Genomic DNA, 22,240 nt, shown 5'->3' with positions numbered 1-22,240 from the left:
TCTTAAAACATTACTCAAACGCAGACAAAATGTTTGTTTATTTCATCCATCTTATCGTTTTACCAGTCTCTGATCTATTTAGTCTTTTGAATTTAAACGTGGGAAAGTTACGTGACGTATCATTATTATAATAGGTAATGTTGTAACGGGTATTACACCTCGTCGTTGGTTTGAATTTTGTATCCAAATGCACAAATAATTTGCAGGGTTGTATCAGGCATTACATCATTATTAAATGCGGTATCATATTTTGTTAAACCATTTTTACAAACGTTTTTGTTTATCTAGCATCGTCTTTAACTCGCACTCATGTGTGACCTGTTAATCATATAATACATAAACTTGAATTATATTATATTAATATTTAACGGCATCCTATTTCTATGCTATATAAAACGCATGACGCTATTGAGGACTTAACAAAAATACAATGTTCTAAGTGTTCTTTGTTCAAATTAAAAACACACCTGCACATGATTAATAGCTGAGTGAAACACTGTCGATTTTGTACCATTAAACATACTTCTTAACATGTAAAGTGTATAACTTCTTTTATCAAAATAAAAATAGTAAGCTAATTGTTCCATAGGTGGTTAGCGCGTGGCTATGCTATTAATTAGTGAAAACATCATCTTGAATGATAAATTATCATATTATAACGAAAAATAAACATTTCTGAAAAAAAAATTCACTATCAAATATTTATATATATATATATATATATATAGCAAGAAATCCAATCCGAAATCACCCGAAAACGGGGTGCATTGTTTTTGAACAGCCATTACTTCATCAATTTTGCAGAACATAAAGACATTATATAATAAATAAGATGTAGTTTTTTAATATATTCGTTTTCAACTCAATTAAGAAGTCACCAACATGAATAAAACACCAAACATTTGTAATACTCAATAACACCAATAACTTAATGTTCAACTTCATCAAAATAATTCATCGACAGCAATATTTGTATGCAGTATGCTCATTCACGAAATAATTTCACGATAATACTTCTTCTTTAAACGATGAGTTGTGCCCTTAAAGCAAATTTCTTAAAATTTGACCCAGCATGTGCATAAATATAACAAGATATATAAATTTCCAGAAAGAAAATTCATTTCTGCATTGAATAAGACCGGGTTCATGAAAATCGCTGCAAAATTGATGAAGTAATGGCTGTTCAAAACGATGCATCCCGTTTTCGGATGATTTCGAGTTGGATACCTTGTTATATATATATATTTGATAGTGATTTTGTTTTTCAGAAAAGTTGATTTTTCTTTATAATATGATAATTTATCGTTCAAAATGATGTTTTCCCTAATTAATATCATAGCCACACGCTAACCACATGTGAACTGTTCGTGGAACCTTGAGTCGCATAATTTATATAATTGCTGAATAATTTGCAGAGTCTATTCGTTAAACTGTGCAACGATCCACATAAGTGAAAGACTCTAAATAGTGTTAGTACCGAAAACAAAACAGAGTCAAATGGCCGTGCTATGTGAAAAGGGGGTAAATGCATGTGCGTAAGATTCCGTCCCAGATTAGCTAGTGCAGTCCACACAGGTTAATCAGGGACGATACTTTCCGCTTTTATTGTATTGTTTCGTTTAACGATAGTCTCTTGTTAGCAAAGATCCAGTTTAGGCAGAAAGTGTCGGACCTTATTAGCCTATGCGGACTGCGCAGAAAAATAAGGGACGACATTAACCGCACGTGCATTTAACTCCCTTTTCAAAGAGCACGGTCCATATATGATATTTATCACACCAGCAATTATCACATAATTATCAGCTAAAACATTCTCCAGTATTAAATGTGAAATTGTTTTCATTATAACGGTTTTGAATCCAGCAACGTGGGCACCGTTTTAACATTTAACCGTTTTGCAATAAAATGAACAATATTAAACGTAAATTGATTGAGAAAAATATTTTAACCGCATAGGTTTCGTCAAAATAAATACACAGCCGATAATAATGATGAAAATAAGTAAATTGAGAAACATGAAGTGAAATTTATCTTCTTAGGTCGATATTACTATCAGGATCGATGTCCGGATTTTCCATCCCATGTTTCATATACACGCAAATATAGTCATACACACGCTTCCATGCCTCTGCCACGGACTTGGTGTAGTTCCCACTGAGCACTTGCTGTAACCCGTAACTGAGTGAAGGCCATAATTTCTGAAAAAATATCTACAACATGAACAAAACATCAATGGCAAAGCTTGAATGGACGGTTCCGAGTAGAACTGTATTACCCTTTCAAATTAATTGATGTTGTAAACCTGAAAGTGTTTTCACCACGTAGTTTTATAGTGTTATCCACAGTATATTTTAAGTATAATATAGCAATATGTAGGAGCCGCAGCTTGTCGCAAATTCAGCTGGCATGCGAGAGGCATGTGCGAAAAAGACACATTATGTTTCCAGATAAAGTCTACTTACTTTTAGCATATGCGGTTTAACCTGCCTATGCACGTGCGTTTGCCCAATAGACACAAGGACGCCGTTTAGAAACCTGGAATCATCGAGACTCTCCACGGCGGCACCCAGTCCCTCCATGACGGTGACCGCGTGCCTTGCCAACATCTCTCTGTCTATGTTCGTCTCCAGTTTATTTTCGTGGTTGATCTGGACGATCTTGGGGAACATAGTTTTCATCTGAGGCTCCGTCTCGAACAACCTGTTGGTATTTGATGTCATATTAGATGTGACTAAACGAATCAAAATAAAACTTCTCGGACTTAATCGCCGGTTGTTTTGGGCATTTGATAAGTAAATTGTATTATTTTGCACCCTCCTTCGAGGACGGTTCCCAGTAGTTGCTTGGCAAACCGACAATATAGTTAATTTATTTTATTAAAAAAAGAAGAATATGTGTCGTTCGGGTAACGGCTTGTAGTCTCTTGAAAGGGACATACAATAGGATCACACAATGTTAATGCTGACACTATTCTTATATATATTATACAACGATATAAGTATACATTGGGCGACGCTCTAAGTGTGTTTCCATTCAAACATTTTTTTTTTAAAGTTACTTGTGCGTGTGTGCGTCTGCGCGCGTGTGCGTCCGTGTGTGTGTGTGTGTGTGTTTGTGTGCACAGTACAGATATGAGTGACATGTTAACAACTATTGGCGATTTCTTACTAATGTTATTTGTGCGAGAACAACACTACATTACTGCCTATTGTACGCCGATGGTCTGGAACAACATTATTTTAACACAAACATTGACAGGTCGCCTTCATCAGCGACAGGGAAATGCTTTTTTTTAGTTAACTTTTGGTCGTTACTCGTGCATCTGCGCATATTAGCGTAAAGAAATATATTCGATTTACTTGTTTAACAACAGTAAGAAATGTCTCCTTTTTGTTAGTTGATTGTATGGCTTGTTATTGGCGACAGAACAAAGCTCTCTTACTGCCTGTTATACGCCTGTCGTTTGGCATAACATAATTGTACTGCGAAAATTCACAGTTCGCCGACAAAAATATCTTTTTTAGCAATTGTGATTTCTTAGTTAACGTCTTTGTTTTCTTATATTATTTTTAAGTCTTTATATGTGTTAACTGCTGCGTAGCTACCCATACCATCATTGAACTTTATGTACGATGTTTTCTAATTGTCGTTGACACTTTCAATTTTGTTATGTGCAATTATGGCAGTACGATGCATTTCATTTTCGGGAACAGATTTTATAAGTTTAAAATAGTTTGAAATAGGGCATAGCCAATGAATGCAATTCAGCAAAGCTAAACTCATCCACAAATATACCTAAGCATGCAATCACAACATTTAAAAACGTGATTACTTTTTAGAAGTTGTGACAGGGTGGAGTTTTGAAAAGTATATCGATATTTTTACCTGCGTTACGAACACATGTCCATTCAATATCGTTATCAACATCAAACGGTTTAATTCAAGCTATACACGTTTCTACATTCAACAAAGCATTGATTTATTTGCGTTCTTAAAGATATTTTTGCGTTCTTCCTAAAGAGTTAGATATAAAACCAAGGAGGTGGCGCTAAGAACAGGCTATGGCGCTCAGCGCACGATATATGATTAAACACTCATATCACAATATCGTCATCATATGACTGAAACTCGATATATACATTTCCTTTTATATTATTTGTTTTTCAACACAAATGCGAAATCATTAATCTAAACAGAACATACGAGTTTCGAAAACACTGTATTTATTTAATTATATATGATGCACACTTAGTAAATAAATTAGCAACCTAAAATAAATCAAATTGTACGACATCTTCCTAAAATATGTAATACACAATAATACAAATTACTTAATATTCAACATTCTTAAAATTGTTCATGTACATAAATATGTTTATACGGTAAGATAATTCACGTTAGTAGATTGTACTTCTGCTTCAAAGGATAAGTTTGGCCCCCTAAGCCGAATGCATAATTCACGAAGAAAAAAACGAGTCAACGAATTCTTATTTAATTTAGGCTAAATAATGTTGTTGTTTCCACTAAAATCTCAGCTTCGTTTAATAGTTCTTTCTTTTTACGTGAATCTTTTAATTATACTCAAGGTATTGTACCGCTAAATATTAAAATCAATTACATAACACTTAAACATCTATTTTAATCTGATTTGTCTTAATAATTATGTACAATTAAATTTTTATTTATTTTTGCTTTATATATCGATTTAAGAAAATATATCTAAAACTCCTCTTGGAATAAAATGCGAACCGAAGATCAGCCTAAGTCCGTTTGGTGGAAATAAAAATAACGCTGCATTTCACGCCTTACGGGTAGAAACAGTTACAACAAACAGTATTGCAAACCAATATTTTAGAATGTAGTTCAAACTTCGCCAAATCAATATTTATCCCACTTTTACAGCGAATTCGGTTGATTATAGCCCCGTTTATTAAATTTCTGCTATAACCAACGGCAAGTGCCACGTTTTTAGGCTACGTTGTAAACATATGTAGTTCCTTGTATATAACAACTAAATGTTATATGGTTGATGTCATACAACTTTTAGATTTGCAATTCAATATGAATACAATTGTAATTAATAACGCACGACTCTTTGTAACAGAACGATATTCTGATTTTAATAAATGATTATTTGATCAGCGGTTATTTTCGGAACGCGGAGTAATACACTGACCTTGGTTACACTACAGTCATTATCAAAGTACGACAAACACTCATGAAAACTAATTTTGTTTCAATAAAAAGGTTTACTGAATAAAAAGTGGGATAAATAGAATAATATTCTATTTATCGCCTATTTATGATAGCAACAGCCCGCTTGACGAATTGCCTTTTGTTGAAAAATTAATGCTGTAAATAATTGGTTATATGAAACTCTTAAAACCAATTATTTACAGCATGACTTTTTCTTAGTGAGTCTAAAAAGTTGGCTTTACCTGGGTCATCACGTTTGACACAAACTCTGTGTGTTGATGACGTAAACACGTGGTTATTTGGAGCTGTAATTGTTATAAGAAATCATTATTGTTAACATAGAGCTTTTTAAAATTGTATATCCGAAAGCGGATAACCAATAGATTACGAACAGATGCAAACATTCACTGAAACGCCTGAAGTTGATCAGCGCTTAATGTTCTTGCCGTACAAACAAAAGTGCAATAATCCATCATGTCATTATTAGAAAACTACTTGTTTTATTAATTGTTTGTCAAACGTCCACGACTCAAATGTAAAATTTCATTTAGCAATTTAGTAGTCAACTTACAATAATAATTCCTGGAAACATAATACGAAACCGTTTAATATAATGTGTCACTTTATAATACTTAAAATGCGCACTGACGCCAACTTCTGTTTTAAGCGACAACCCCATGGCATGTGCGCCATTTCTTTAGCCAAAATGCTCAATTATTCATGAGATAAAGAGAGCAGCTTGCATATGTTGAAATCAATCGTTTTATGTCAGTATCTATTTCATTCAATAGAAATATGTTTGTAAAACATAAAAAAAAACATCTCAAGTTTTTTTTAATATGTTTTGCAAATTATATGTCATGTGATTGTGTCTGTGCATTTGTGGATAAATATATTTTTGCTGAAGCGCACTACTAAGCTTAATTTTAAACTAAATCGCAATATATTGCAAAAAAGCCCATCAAAACCGACTCAACCAGTAGAATATTTTAAAATCGTCAGTTTCTTAGCGGTCACCTCGGATGAAGCAGTGTCTCGTTTATTAATTCATTTTCAAAAAGAGTTGGCGCCGTTGATTTACGGCCGTGTTCTACCTCTGACATTTCTTTACTGATAAATCTATTACTTCTACAAATCATAGCAACGATTTAAACAGCTTGATAACGAATAGCTAAATTGTGATCATTGTAATGATGTGAACACTCGTTTTCAGAATTACCGTTAAAGTAGATATTAGCTTTTCGTTTTACATAATTTGAGACCAAACAATGTGAAATATACATTAAAGTATGATATTCAAATTTTAGTAAATGTTAATGAAATATGATTTTATTCCCCAAAAACGCGTATGCAGTTTAAAATAGCTTGAAGTCCAACGTATGTAAACATTTTGCATATCCATCTTAGGTTCGTGAAACGTCCTCATTCTGCAATATAAGTAAACAGTACATTGAGCAAGGTGCAATTAAAGGATAACGTACATGTACAAATTGTTTTGTCCAAACTGCAATAGTGGTGTCAGCAAATTATCAGTTATTATCTTCCTAGTTTATATATGAACGAAAAAAGACATGTTGTGATTTGCAGGAGATGAAATATATAATATGTTTTTAGAAAAAGTTTTAACACTTGCTTTTTAGTATCAAATAAATTCAGTAAACGTTTCATGTATATTGATTTCGTTAACCAGAGTTACGCTTCTGTTGACGGAGTTACGCAGTGGACAGACAAATAGAGGACGTACTACCAGTCTGATGAGCAAAAAGCTTACGTCTGAGTTGCTTTCAAAGTATCATTATCATATCGTATGACATGATTATGGTCTGTTCTATGTGTGTACCATTGAAGTAGCTCTATAATTATGGTAAAAACATGAGTTCATACACGATTCATTTTCTCCCTATCCGACATACCGGTGGGGGACTAGAAAGATACTTTAATAAAGTACAAATGTTGTCAATCCGAATATCGCGCGAGATATGAAGAATGGTAGTTGAACAAAGTTAAGTATAAACGACAACAATTCCAGCAATTACATTTTGGCAGTTACTAAAAAAAACATTTTCTTTGGCAGACAGAAAGATTGTTGACACTAATATGCTTTGTTTATGGAATTGCTTTCTAAACAACTTTATAAGTATTTCAGGCATTATTTTATCAAGCAAATATGATATCAAATTTCAAATTTGATACGATCAAATAATAATAATTAATAATATGATCTCATTTATATATGCTACAACGCAATTATACAGTATTAATTTATTTTTAGTGAAAGTCTGAAATACAAATTAAAAAGCGTAAATGTAAAGTGTTTCATTTTTAAAGTTTCAATTTTTTAACCTGGACTTCAAACAGAACGCTCTTGTGCAATGCATTACGTCAAAAATAATGTTCGGTTTACCAAAATGAGTGTTTCTCGATCCTCACTCATTATTAAATATAATAACACAAGTATAATATACTCTTTTCTTAAAGAAAGCGAGAGTATAACACTCAAGTTTTTTTTTAAAAATGTTCAAATAAACGAATCATGTCGTCGGATTCTGCTTAATGTCTTTCGTTGCAAATATGTTTTTTTAAATAAATTATTCCGATTCAGTCGGAATGGACACTTGTCAAATTGTCAGCTGTCTAGCACAGGATTGTTCTGTTCAAGGGCGCGGCGTTTCTCTAACCATACGTAATTTAATCAATGAATACGTGTGTATGTAGTATGCTCAGAGGTTTATTTGAATGACATTCTGATTTCGTATTATGAAAAGCAGAGTTATTGGTTTCGGTACTAGAAAGCAAACGTTCCATAGATTTTAAAAGCAAACAATAGTATTAGTTGTTTTCTCAAAAGTTTCGGAAATATTGTATGCTAATTTTCAATTAAAAATGTACCTAAGGCATTCAAAATGATTGTAAATATTATACGCCTTATTATTGAAAGATATGATGCAATAATAAACTTACTTTTTAAAGTCAGTGGATGTATATATTATTACGTATCTTAACGTCTTGTAAATGCAGAATGACAAGAACAATGATTGTTCAGTCTTTGAGTGTGTCTAAATTTTCTGGTAAGGCAATTTGTGAGCTATAATTTATTTCTCAAAATAGTTCGTGCTTAGTGCCTTGAGTTTAATATAGACGTCGTTGACAGCGATGCTCAACACAATTACATAGCCGTATGTTGATTTCTTATCATATGTATTCCTGCCCATCTCCAGAGACTATTCGCTGACACGTTACATCAATGATACCAATTCGTTAAAGAAGAAAAGTCATGTTTTTTAACACCCGTAAAAACCTTTTATGTATCGAATTTATTGCATATAAAACGTTTTTTTGCAACTCACGTTGACTTAGCAACGGTGTAATTAGTGAAACCGAATATGAGGATCGAAGTGATGAAAGTAAGACAGCAATTATTCTCTCTGTGACTTTAATTTCAATCCACGCAATAATCATCACTGACAAAGAAAAACTATTCATTGTTTATGAAAGAGATGCTTATATTTACAATCCATGCACAAATAGATAAGCATACTGTATTTTATTGTGAATATTTCAATACAACATACTGAATGTTTTTTTTGCAAATAATGTAGCTATCATCAATATCATTCTAATTGCCGTTAAAAATGTCGTTTAATAGAATGTGTCGTAAACAGTTATTTAGAGTGTCTTAATTTACCCATAACCTAATTTATTGAAAAGTACTAGCACTTTGAATAGCTGTTCTACTGATTCCCATATAAGTCCTTAGTTATAAGCGAACGCGTCAAATTACTTATTTGTTACCAAACCATTAATGCCTACATGCTCATAAACAGTAGGGAGTTTGAAATTAAACTACATAAAGGCATAATAATGCTGCATTTGTACGTTTCAAGTTACATTATTTCATCTTGATTTGTGTCGCCAATGCCATCTATCATATAGAAATCATGTTATGTTATGAAATCCAGTATATGAATTTCAAAGTAAAATAAGGTCTCTTACACGCTTTCAGTTAAAGACGCAAAAATAACAACTAGTTATTGATAGTCAAGGCTGACGTTTAGCCCGAGCTGTTTAGGTTTCCAATGTTTAATAGAAACGGAATAAATTCTGTGTCATGCTCGTTCGGTAGAGTCTAGTAAACACCAAGATATGTGGCGGAAATAACCGAGCCGTTAACGAAAATTGCTGATAAACAAAACCATCATTGTAAGAGCTACGCTGACTTTGAATAATTGATACACATACCACAGTGGTTTCACGAGTGTGTGGTTATTTATATTTTTTGTACGTGTCATAGTAATGAAGGAATCAAACGAGATCGTTATTGCACGTTCAAAGTAACACGCGCAGATGATCATCGGAATCAAGCTTTTCCAATTAAATACATATGGTAAAGAAATTAACAACCCAACATATTCATACGCCTTGATAAGACTGACAGTGCCATTCATTTTCTGGTCATGCAACATTACGCGAAAATCTCTGTGATTAATGTATTTAACATGTTCCAGCAACAGTGCTGTATATCATTCAACAGAGATAAACTGTTCAAATAATTTCCTTTTGTTTATTTAAAGTGGCAATAGTGTATGGGAAATATTCATAATATGCCTAATTTCGGAAAATAGTCGTATTTTCTTTTTTGTTTTTATCTGTTTGTCTTTTGAAATAAATAATGATTAATTTAATTTGGCATCATTTTCCGAAAAGCATTACTGAAATAGAAATAATATGGAGAAGATTTAGGTATTTTGTGTATGTGAACTGATTTGAAGTTCATAAGATGAGTATAAAAAGAATGGAAGAGAAAGACATTCAAGTAGTTGAATAAACCTACCCGATATACAATTCAACGTTTTATCAAAGCAATTGGTATAACGAAAATATATCAATCAATTTGATGTGGAATGCATAAACATTTTGGTTTCTTGCGTACATTTTGCATGGAGAAAATAGAGAAAAGGCCATTAGTACGACGCTTTTGTGGATTGCGTATGCACAAAAGTAACAACGACATCATTAACGTCTAAAGGGTAATAACGACATGTGTTGATGGTGGTGTCATTTTTGAAAATGTAACCCTTTTTCAAAGCGACCGTTTGCTTATATATTGTGTGTACTTATTAGGTATGTAAATCTAGTATAGTGCGCACGCGCTAAAATTGTTTAAGTCCACGAATGAAAAAAAACATCATGTGATATATAGTTTTTATTTTAATTCAGAACAATTGGTTATTATGAGCATAACGTGCAAACTGTTGTCTGGATAGTTATTACAAAACCAAAGTCAGAAGGTTTAAGTCCACTTAATTATTCTGTATCTCTATGTGGCATATTTCTCTTAATTGTCCATTTCTCTAAGCTCTTTCGTGTTCTCTCCCTTGCCGTTTGTAGTTATCTCCTGTGTCCTATATATTTCCAAAATATTTTGAAGCCTTACATTGGAGACTTGGTTTACTGATGAAACTTTGGGGTGCGCATATTAAAAACTGTAGTTTGTTGTCGACAATTCACTGCCAAACCCTGTTTTCCGAGAGTGATTGCATTTTGGCGATTTTTTTGAGAAGTTGCACGATATATATTTCATTAAAATTTTCGGAAGAAGACTTATTTATTTTCAAATTGATACTAGACTGAATAATCAAAATCAGAAAATATACAATTAGGCTCGGTGGGCATTGGGTTTAGTGCAAGCATACAATTAATCGTCTTCCATTTGTTTATAATATTCAATAAATAAATAGTCATTCGAAACCGGTAATGTAAGGCACAATACACCAATTCCTTGCATTAGATTTTCTTTGTATTATAAAACGTACTTTAATGAAACATTTCTTCATAGATTCCTTCGCTAATGTTATTTTACCCGCATGCAGGTAAGCAAAGCATAAAGAAAGAAGTGAATATATATATATATATATATATATATATATATATATATATATATATATATATATATATATATATAAATATATATATATATAAGCAAATACAAATTATCACAGATACATAATTATTATATATCAATAAATATATAATAAATAATTATATATATCATTTTATTGATGTCTATCTGGGCCGGTATTCATAAAGCACCTAAGGTTTAAGGAGAAAATTTTCTTAGTCATCAGACAATTTTCCTAAGGTGAGGATTTTCATAACTTTCGTATTCAAAACGTACCTTAGGTATCACCTAAGGTAAGATTTTTCCTTAAATTCTTTGGGGAAATTAATGTGTTATCGTTTCTTAAATAATTCTTAAACTTGACCGTTCACTCAGAAATATTACTATATTTAGTAACATGACGCTAGGAAGTGCTCGCAAAATGGTGGAACACGTTCACTGGACAAATGTGTCGTCAGAATAATTCGTAATATTTCACGTGGTGGATAGCTAATTAATAAAAAAAGTGCATAACGTACGAGGTTTACGCTTCCGGCATCTGTCGAAACAGTTGTCTCAAAATATCTGTATCGATTTTATGCTGTGGTCGACGATCTCTTTTTCAACAACAAACGTATCACACATTTTGACAAAACACGGAAGTAAATGCAGGAAAAGTTGGAAAAAAACGGCGAAGCAGAGAGCCCCGAATTTTGTAATTCAAGAAACTGTCCTTTCCGCGAACTTGATGGGCGAGGACTATAGAAACTTTGAAATTTCTTGATATAAATTTGACTGACATTACGGTACCAGTCGTAAGTTTTGTTATAATGAAAATTCAATGATTTACCAAAAAATAATATTTACCTATTGGCTTTGTTCTTTTAAATATGTATGTAAATATATTTATTGTCGATAATTTTATTCCTAAACTTTTATTACGCTATAATAAACAATATTTGAAGTGACTGCCTCACAAAGCAAATAAATATAATTTAGTATTTTATTCATACATAATTTATTTGTTCAACTTGATAAAGAGTTTATTCAGACGATCCATTTATAATTGCATATATTGCATGCGTTTTCATATTGCATTATGAAGTTAGTGAAATCTTTTTTTGAGTTTTAGGTATGAAGGTAAAGTGCATGGAATAATAAGGTATTATATATTATTTAATTTTTAATGAACTAAAATAATTGAATTTTTAATTGGTTAACAATAACATATTTAGGCAATGGTTGAATAAATGTTTCATCATTTCATGATGTAGTTGATTTGCACAAACATTTATCAAAAGCAATATAAAACAAGAGCTGTGTTTGTCAGAAAAAAATGCCCCCTACTGCGCCTTTTTTTTTACCTTTGACCATGAAGAATGACCTTGACCTTTCAGCACTCAAAATGCGCAGCTCCATGGTGGTACACATGCATGCCAAATATCAAGTTGCTATCTTCAATATTCCAAAAGTTATGACCAAACTTTAACCAAGGTTAAAGTTTTGGGACAAAAACATACAATGATCTTTGACCTTGAGGGATGACCTTGACTTTTCACCACTCAAAATGTGCAGCTCCATGAGATACACATGCATGCCAAATATGAAGTTGCTATCTTTAATATTGCAAGTTATCAAACTTTAACCAAGGTTAAAGTTTTGGGACAGAATGAGAGACAGGCCAAAAAAAAACACCCTTATCTTCGAAGAAGGGGGTATAAAGACAAGATTAAACATATTCTGATAGTAATATTAAATATAGAAAGTCACAATTTAGTGTATATTTATGTAAAATTGAGGATATATGTTTGGCACTTTGTTGTATGTAATTCGAGATTTTATGCTCAATAAAGAAAGCCAGTGAAATTGAACAAAAGTGTGAATATCTCATTGCAAAATAACATGGACAATTTCAAGCGCATGCTTTAAAACTGTCAAGAGGACTGTTTTCTTTTACATTTTTCAACATTTTTTCTCTCACCTTTTTCACTTTTAGATGTATTATTCACCCATAATATAAGAATGTGCCCTTTCCTCAAGTAAAAAAGCAGAACTTAAAACACTGTAGTAAATGTTGATACATTTTTTAAATAAAATGTTACAAGTATGATATGGAATCTATATAGCTTGCAATAATGACCAAATAAATTTGCCATAATCATTTGGCAATCAAAATAATAAAATTCAACATTAACTTGTTTACTCATTTCAATATTAACTTTAATAAAGATAACATGTACATATAAATGTAGTTCTTCCAATACAATCCGTTTTATTAAAAAGCAATGATAGATATATGGGCATTTCATTTTTATGCCCCCGGTAGGGTGGCATATAGTGATCGCACTGTCCGTCCGTCTGAAATTCCATCACACTTTGCGTTTAGGTTTCGAAAAATGTGGGAAAAGGGTCATATGTCATCCCACGGTGACAAGCCTTGTTCTTTGTGGTCATTATTTTAATAAGTAAGTTTTAGCCTATTGTTTTGCATACACATTCATAAACAGCTATTTTAAATACCGGTAATTCTTGATTTGTACACAAAAGCAATATTATTTACAAACACACAATCAGATAACTGAATTGTTTACATTTTAGTGTGATACATGTACAAATATACACCTTCAGTTTTATGGTATTTGTGTATTGTGTTAAAATATATCATAAATTATTTACACATGGATCTAGATCACATTAACTTGTGTAAAATAAGGATGATTGAACCTGTGGTGTTATCAATATTTACCATCTTTCAATAAACTAGCTACAAATACATTTCTTTTTAAGTGTAACCTATCCATCACAAATCTATGTGATATGTGTAGTGAACATATTAAACAATATAACACCTTTTCTGGGAGTGTAAACATATTCAATATCTATGGAGTCAATTGACAACCTTTCTAGAGAAACAACAATTAAATGTTAAATAAACTATTTCTCTTAAACATCAGTTTAGGCGTAAATACCTTCACAATACAAGAGGTTAATAACGCTAAATTATTATATAAATGAAATATTACATATTCAGCATGAAATACAGAAAACAAACACCTACAATGTTTTATCAATTATTTAAAACTTATTAAAGATTCAAATTGAAAAAGAAATAGCCCTCAACAATGATACACTTCATATATTTGAACATAAATGGAAACACATTAAACTTTCATAACAAGTCCAGTTTGCTGTCCACCCACTTTACGCAACTCATCTTTTTCATAATTATTCTGTTTTTTTTTTTTTAAACACCTATCACAAACAACCGAAGAAAATAAAACATATTAACTTTTTTTTTAATCAAAAGGAAACAACAAGGTCAAACAAGTATATATTAGCATATCTTGTATAACATGTTTGAACATTATTGCTGCTACATGGTATCACTTTGTATATACATGTATACATTGTATGTCTTATATTGAATAAAAGAAAGAAATGTCAAAGCAAATACAAAATAAATCTTTCAATAAACAAAAAAGAAGATATTTTTAAAATATCAACTTTTTTATTGAAAATGAAATGCAAATGTTATCATTAAAATATCATTTTGTTATTTTCATTATCATTATTGTAATTGCAATCTGCATAATTTGAATGCACTTAAGAAGAGGGAGTTTGAGCTCCATATAAAATTGTATAAGGTCCTGTTGGCGCATTTGCAGGAGGAATAATTATATTATGTTTAGTTAAACAAACTGCACAGTATTCATTGGTTATTATGGAGATAAAACTATAGACCATGAACTTCATCCACATTGTGTATTCCAAATGATTTTGGGGTAAATTGTAGGCTTCAGTGTTCAATGACAATGTTTGCTTTATAATTCTTTAAATTAAGTATGCAAGTTTATTCGCATGAATAGGTCTGTGAACATTACTTAATAAATAATGTGAAAATGATCTAAAAAAATATTTCCACCATATTCCTGTAACAAAGGCCATGTTCATTTCCATTGTAATTTTCAGAATGATCTTGTAAGGCAGCCATGTCTGAATGATCTGTGTGCAGATTTCTAACATTGCATTTATTATGCAGTGCATAATGAAATCACTCTGTTTATATATAGTATAATTATATGAAAACAATTAATTATATCACTTACTTGCATTTCATATTGCAAAAAAACCTTGAAATATATAAAAACATTGAATTATAATGACAATGGCACCCAACGGGGGGCCGTGGCGCTTGCATCCGCATGCAGTTCTCCATAGAACTTGACCGTGGGTTTGTCGAGATCAGTATTTCACAGTTCTCTGTGACTCAAATTCGAGGACGAATTCCAAATTGGCAGGGGAGAATGTCACGGTACCAAACTTAAGCGGGATTGGTGAAAAAATGTGTGGCGGCCCGGTAAGCTCAGTCGGGAGAGCATTCGCCATGTAAGCGAGGTGTCCCGTGTTCGAGTCCCGGATTGGCCACACACTTTTCAACACCCGGCGACAGTAGCATTTAATGAGGGGTGCATGGAATCACCGAATTCCACTTTTCACCGAATTACAACCGAATTCCACTTTTCACCAAATTACAACCGAATTCCACTTTTCACCGAATTACAACTGAGTACCGAATATCATTACTGAATTACACTTTACTTCAACCAAAATTAACTGACATGTTTTTAATTTAACTTAAAAGTAAACTACATTTTTTAGGCTTGCGTCATAGTTTTGTTAATTGTGTTATGTTTCAGCTTTTAATCTTTTAAGACGACAGTTGGAAAAGGTGAAATGTGCGCATATCTTAAAACCAAATTCCACTTAAAATATTTAATTTATTCTTTTATCACAATGATTAAAATGCTCAACATGTCGATTTTAATTTGATAAGAGTCTAAAGATGATAAAGAAATGCTAAGTAATTACCGAATTACACATTTTATATTTAATTGAGGACCGAATTACACTTTCACCGAATTCCAGTCCACTCCCATATTTACCCGAGAAACGAATTACACATTCAGTTGGGTGTGCGATTTGAAGGTGTAATTCAGGTAGTTGAAAGTTATAAATGTATTAACGGAAAAAGCAATAATAGTAAAAAGCAAATGGATATTAGTAATATTACATACTTTATTATGAATGAATTAAGCATCATCATCAACAAAAGCATACAAATTATATGAAATAAAAGAGGGAAATGTAAATGAACACGTACACAAAAATATTTAATGAACTTAAATGTAATAGAGTTATCCTTTATCACAATGTTTTCAATTGCTAAACATGTCGGAATTAATTTAAAAAGTGAATATAGATTACCGAATTACACATTCGTGAACTTATCGGGTAAATGTAATACTAGATTACCGAATTACACATTCGTGAACTTATCGGGTAAATGTAATACTATGGAAACTGCTGTTAAATTGTATAGCACTTCCGAAGGTTAACATAACATGTATTTCAAGATTAAAATAGCTTGAAATATGTGTAAGCGTAAATCCATTGTATAATTTTCTGATATTATACATATAATTTTTTGAAATTATACATTGCAAATTCTAAAATAAATAAGAAAACATTGTAAAATGTTATCTAAACACCTATTACGTATTGAATAACAGTTTTTACTTGAAAACTTACCACCACGTATTGAATAACAGTTTTTACTTAAAAAGTTATCACCACGTGTTAACACGCGACACACAAGAGATTCGCGGCGTACTTGTCAAGCAAAAGCAAGCTCAGTCCTTCTTTTTTCTTTTGATGGGCGTAGTCTTAGCATTGACCTTTTGCTTGAGCTGATTAGGATTTTTACCATGAGTCTTTGGTGCGACTATGGTTGTTTGTGTGTCAGTTGAGGTTATGAGACCTTTCGAATCTAAAAGAGTCGTCCGGAACCTCTTGTAGTGTTTGTCTCTCTGTCCGTCCGTCATAGAAATCCAATCAGATTTTGAGACTTTGAATGACTGGAACATTTCAGACAGTCTGTATTCTCCAGTGCCCAGCAGTGCACTCTTTAAGTCCCGATATTGTCGGTTAACTAAGGATCGTAGCGTATTCACTAGTTCAGTCAAGGGCTTTGTCTTCCAGTCAATTGACTGTTTCAGAATATGATTTATGGACTCATAATTGTTGTTTGTCCAGTTGTCATCCACCAAGTCCAACCGGTTCGGTCTATTTACAAACTCTCTTAACTGGGGCTTCAGTTTTGATTTGAAATAATCAAGAAATTTGCTGGATACGCCTGTCAACTGCTGTTCCAGACGGTCGCATCGGTGATCAAAGCAGATGTCGTCATATGCATGTATGATGCCATCATCACCGTTAATTGTATCTAAAATTTCATTCATCAACTGTTTGTTGATGGCATCGTCGGTTAGTCGATGTTTAGTGTTTTGGCGTAACTGACGCGTGCAAAGCACATGCATACTGTCGTGAAATACCGTCTTGGAGGATTTGACTATTGACCTCTCGTCATCTGACCCAATTACAAGTCGATCAAGTTTTGTGTTTGTCGAGTCAAGTTTTGTCTTGAGATGAGATAGAAAATGAGAATATGTTTCAAAGTCGCTATTGTCGTGAAGAAACATGGGACCTATGAAATTTTTTTGTCGGTGGACATAAAATCATTGGTGAGTTCTCCACTCCCCTTGCAATTTTCTGTTTTTGATTCATTTATAAGCTCCGGTTTATTTTGATCAATTGCATCGGCACTGTGCTCAAAACAAGGGTCGTTACTCAAGAGAAGTGTGTCAGGTTTTTTGGTAGACATACAATCACTGGTACGTTTCCTACTTCCCTTGCAATTTTCTGTTTTTGAGTCATGTATTGGTTCCGGTTTATTTTGATCAATTGCATCGGCACTGCGCTCAAAACAAGAGTCGTTACTCACGAGAAGAGTGTCAGCTTTGTCGGTGGACATAAAATCACGGGTAAGTTCCCCAGTCCCCTTTTCTGTTTTTGTGCCATGTATAATGAGTGTAATTTGATAGCTATAAAATGATCAAGAACATTACCATATTTACTGTTATATAACGTCTAGCCATGATGAAAAAAGGGCAGTCAGTTATGTTAGAAAATAAATAAATTAAACATATTTAGTGCTTACTCGATAATTCCGAGATGAAACACACATTCATTCAGTGCGAAAGGGAAAACAAACACTGTCTGACATGCGATACAGCAAAACCACAATGTCAGATATGTAAACATATCCCAGTCGCAAGTACATAACGCCTGCTATTTTCACATTAAAATTATATTATTTCCATTTATTGAAACATGATCATTGATTCATCCAAAGAAATGGCGTAAAATGGTAACAAAACTCAAATTATTATTGTAAGCATAAATCACGTCCAACGACGAATGACAACAATTTTACTTCCGCTAAAGTTGTTGTTGTTATACTGTTTAAAAGTCGGATTTTCAAGTCGTTCGAGTACATAATTCGGTCTGTGTTTAGAGCGATGATCAATCTTGAAGAAAACATACACGTTTGATGAAATTTTGTTTAAATTCGACGAAAACCGTCAGCTACGACGCCATTTTTAAGGTGATTTCTTTGGAGTTAAGGGAGGTGTCTACGTCCCTTAACTTTTAAGGAAAAAACGGTGAACCTAAGGCGTATTTCTAAGGAAAGGAAGTTTGTGAATATGACTTAAGGCATTTCCTCAAATTTAAGGGAAAAACGGTAAAAACCTAAGGCAAAATGACAACCTTAGGTTATTTTTTCCCTTAGGTGCTTTATGAATACCGGCCCTGAACGGAAATTAAATGTTATCCATGTACTTTAGAAATCAGCACAAGTAAAACATTACAGCCGTCATACTGTCTGCGGTTATTGATAAACTTATTTTCATCATCTTTTTTAAAACATTTATTCAAAAATACATATATTTGCTAATCGGACGAAACACCTTGTATTCAGCAAACGTGTGGCTTACATAGTTGGGTCTGCTTCAAATCGTAAAATTTGAAAACAAAACAAAGTTTTAGATTGTATGTACAGGCATTTTTGTTTAATTTATCAAACAAATAGAGGATATTTGTTCATGTCAGTGTAAGATCGTTTGTTATTTCACGAGTGATCATAGAAAATATATTTTCACGAGTGGCGAAGCCACGAGTGAAAATGTTATTTTTCTATGATCACGAGTGAAATAACAAACGATCTTACACTGACATGAACACATTTTCTGTTTCTTTTATGCCTCTTTTTCAAGAAAATAATTAATAATAATTTCCCTTTCGCTGAAAAATAACCCTCTCCCGTGGCGTGCCTCAATACAGTTTAATACACAAAATGACGTCATTAGTGTTTGCATCATTCCTCCGCCGAAAGAAAAAAGTCCAATAGTTGATCGTCTACGAGTAAACAAAGCTGAAAGGTTTTAACATTTTATTGCTGTTACTAAAATAACCAAACAAAGTTAAGCATAAAATAATGCTACAATAATACTAACTTATAACAACATTAACTAAACAGTACATGTCCGTGATGTTGTAGGAATACGCAAATGTAAAAGTAGTAGAAAAAGTAGTTCCGAAAATTTGTTCTTTTCACTCGTGAAAAGAACAATTGTTCTTTTCACTGCTGTTATTTCACTGCAGAAATGTCATATTTTAGCATTAGGTATAAAAGAAACATAGTTTTTGTTAGCAAACACGCCAATTAAAAGCGAAGGTTTGCCCCATTATATATAATATAGTAATTATCAGTCAACACGTTATTGAACGACGTGTTAATAACTGATTATTTTTGAGGTGTGGTCCTGCAACGGTACCCGATTATTTATGCATTACATACAATGAACACATAACGGCATCGACACTAGATATTATTTATTTTTAATAAAATATATTAGAACAAAACATATATTCGATAACTTAAAACGTAACCATTATACAAAAACAGAAATTGTATCATGCCAGTTTCCGTTTTTCATTGAGTCTTAATTTTAAAACAGAACATAACTTTTTTTAAAGTCTTCACAAATTACATCGTCAAGCCAATATTAATGAATTACAAACTATGCTCATGCCTTGTGCTATGTAAATACCGTATGTCGATTGAGCTAAGAGATGAAATATAATCAATAAACAGCTACTAAGGAGCACTTTCTAGATATCTTGATCTAGTTTTAACAACACAGCGGTGATCTTCTGTAGATTTTATATACAGGTCAAATACATTTAAAAATGAAATTTATCCTGGAATAAACCATTTACTGAACGCACGCTGGTTATACGTCTGCTTTAGACGCCACTATCACTTACAGTGCGTAATTAATTGAACACACATTTTTAATTGGCCAACATAAGTGAGTGTTCTGATTTTACTTGCGCGGACGATATTGTTTGTGGATGAATGTGGAAATGTTTTTTCGCGTTATTACTGTTTCTAGAACAAAAGGTAAAATCTATTTATTTGATGTTTATGGTATATTTTGGAACCAAATGGACGAACTCATATAAAATGTATTCGCCTCCCACATGACTTTGTTATTTTCGCCTAGATATATAGTTGTGCTCAGTAAGAGATTTCGTAACAGTTGGTTTAATATACTCATAAAACATAACTGTGATATTTAACCAGTATATATAAATATTTACATGAAATCTATGTTGATAAAAAAATGTGTATATTGTTTTCTCGTAAAGAATTACTTTCAATTTATTTCAACGTAAGGAAGCTTAATGTTGAATTATTCCTGTTTAATCTGCAGTCAATGCTTTATAAAGATTTCGTCAATTACGTGTGTATGTGTCCATTGAACGCTGTGTTTGTTTGATATTATTTTTCTATTCTAGTGTAATTCATTAGTGTTGATATTTTACAATTAAAGACTGTGTCAAGCGTCATCGCCATTTCCTTACAGATTGATATTTGCAGTTTATTTTGTATTATATCAAAGGCGTGTTCCCTTTACATCTAAATAGTTTTAACATAATTCAAATGATTAAAGCCGTAAATTAAAAACAAAATAAAACTCAATAACTATAAAAACTTATTGAAACATTCGTAGTACTAGTTTTATTTGAATTGAAGAAAAGAACATAAGACAGAAAAACTGATGCTCATGTTTGCAATTAACTTTGATCCTTTTGATAATTCAGTTAATCTAAATTTGCTGACACAGTAAATAAACATTACTGTTATATGTAATGGTGCAGTTTCAATAATATGGAAAGTATGCAATTTGTTGTATGATTTCTATGCCGGAAGTAATAATTAAAACTGTACACATCACATAAATACCACATCTAATAGCGTTAAATTATGCGCGATTCAAACAAAAATTTAAACAAAATTGTGATCCATTACACTTCTCTAAGAAAGAAAAGCAAATATAGAACTGTTGTACAAACCTATAAAATACAATGAGGCCCAGTTTTTCCAGGTCGTCTTTAATCAGAGCCCAGGATCCTTGCACAAGCTGAATCTGGTCGGGCGTCAGCACTTTATGAAGTTGTTTACCACGATTGGGGAACGGAAGGTGCATTTTGTTCCCCATTTCAGTGTGAACGCCAAAATATGCAGAGTATGTGCTATGTTTCGGATTAAAACATTTGGATGTCTGTAGATAAGTCGCACTCAAATTTACGGAAGTGTAAATTTTATGCGAGAATATTTCAAATTAACATTATTATACATATATTATTTATGTAAATTTATGATTCAAATAAAACATTTATACATCCGCATCTTTGCAGTACTGAAGAACAGTTTTGGTTTACTTTCAACATATTTGCGGTATCAAATTAATTTTAAAACATAAATTTCAAATTATTTTTACAAGTGAGTTATGCTCTTATCTTAAAAGCACACATCTTCACAAAAACGTTGCGCATGTATCCAGATAACGAACACCTCGGTGCATGAACTCCGTTTGATACTAAGCCGCCAGAATCATGACAGATATAAAGCGCTGCTTTGGCTGGTTTAATAGTATTGGCTGATGCTCTCTAATATCGGCTTCTTGTAGAGGTGAGAGACACGGACGAATATGAACCGCCTTATCGTCTTATAATACCAATAATTATGAGACTATTTTATGGAACTGTTATGCTTTGTTCTATATCTAAAAAATAAACACATATATACAAATATAACTCATGTTTTTTTATGGAAAACGAACATTGAAAAATATACCGGTATTATTGTGTAAGATATTAGCAACCGCGTTTATATTTATTTAAGGTCTACGATCTTTA

The 22,240-nt window shown here is 32.3% G+C and overlaps 1 protein-coding gene across 1 annotated transcript; it reads right to left on the bottom strand.

The window, feature by feature from the left end:
* Nucleotides 1–1,317: 1,317 nt before the first annotated feature.
* Nucleotides 1,318–21,615, bottom strand: LOC127850729 (neuroglobin-like). The gene is made up of 3 exons (XM_052384009.1): nucleotides 21,395–21,615; nucleotides 2,463–2,700; nucleotides 1,318–2,198 (listed from the first exon to the last, which is right to left on the bottom strand). The coding sequence occupies exons 1-3, from the start codon at nucleotides 21,538–21,540 to the stop codon at nucleotides 2,028–2,030; spliced, it is 555 nt and encodes a 184-aa protein (XP_052239969.1). The 5' UTR covers nucleotides 21,541–21,615; the 3' UTR covers nucleotides 1,318–2,027.
* Between the last annotated feature and the right edge of the window lie 625 nt (nucleotides 21,616–22,240).

Source organism: Dreissena polymorpha, chromosome 11 (genome assembly GCF_020536995.1).
Source record: "Dreissena polymorpha isolate Duluth1 chromosome 11, UMN_Dpol_1.0, whole genome shotgun sequence".
Taxonomy (NCBI): domain Eukaryota; kingdom Metazoa; phylum Mollusca; class Bivalvia; order Myida; family Dreissenidae; genus Dreissena; species Dreissena polymorpha.
This window is presented reverse-complemented; position numbering and strand designations above follow the sequence as displayed.

Bases quoted from the DNA above. Each gene is read 5' to 3' on its own strand.
- LOC127850729 (XM_052384009.1), bottom strand. From the start codon at position 21,540: ATGGGGAACAAAATGCACCTTCCGTTCCCCAATCGTGGTAAACAACTT. The intron at 2,701-21,394 runs GTTTGTACAACA...AAATACCAACAG, and splicing joins GGCCTCATTGTATTTTATAG to GTTGTTCGAGACGGAGCCTC. The intron at 2,199-2,462 runs GTAAGTAGACTT...ATATTTTTTCAG, and splicing joins TTAAACCGCATATGCTAAAA to AAATTATGGCCTTCACTCAG.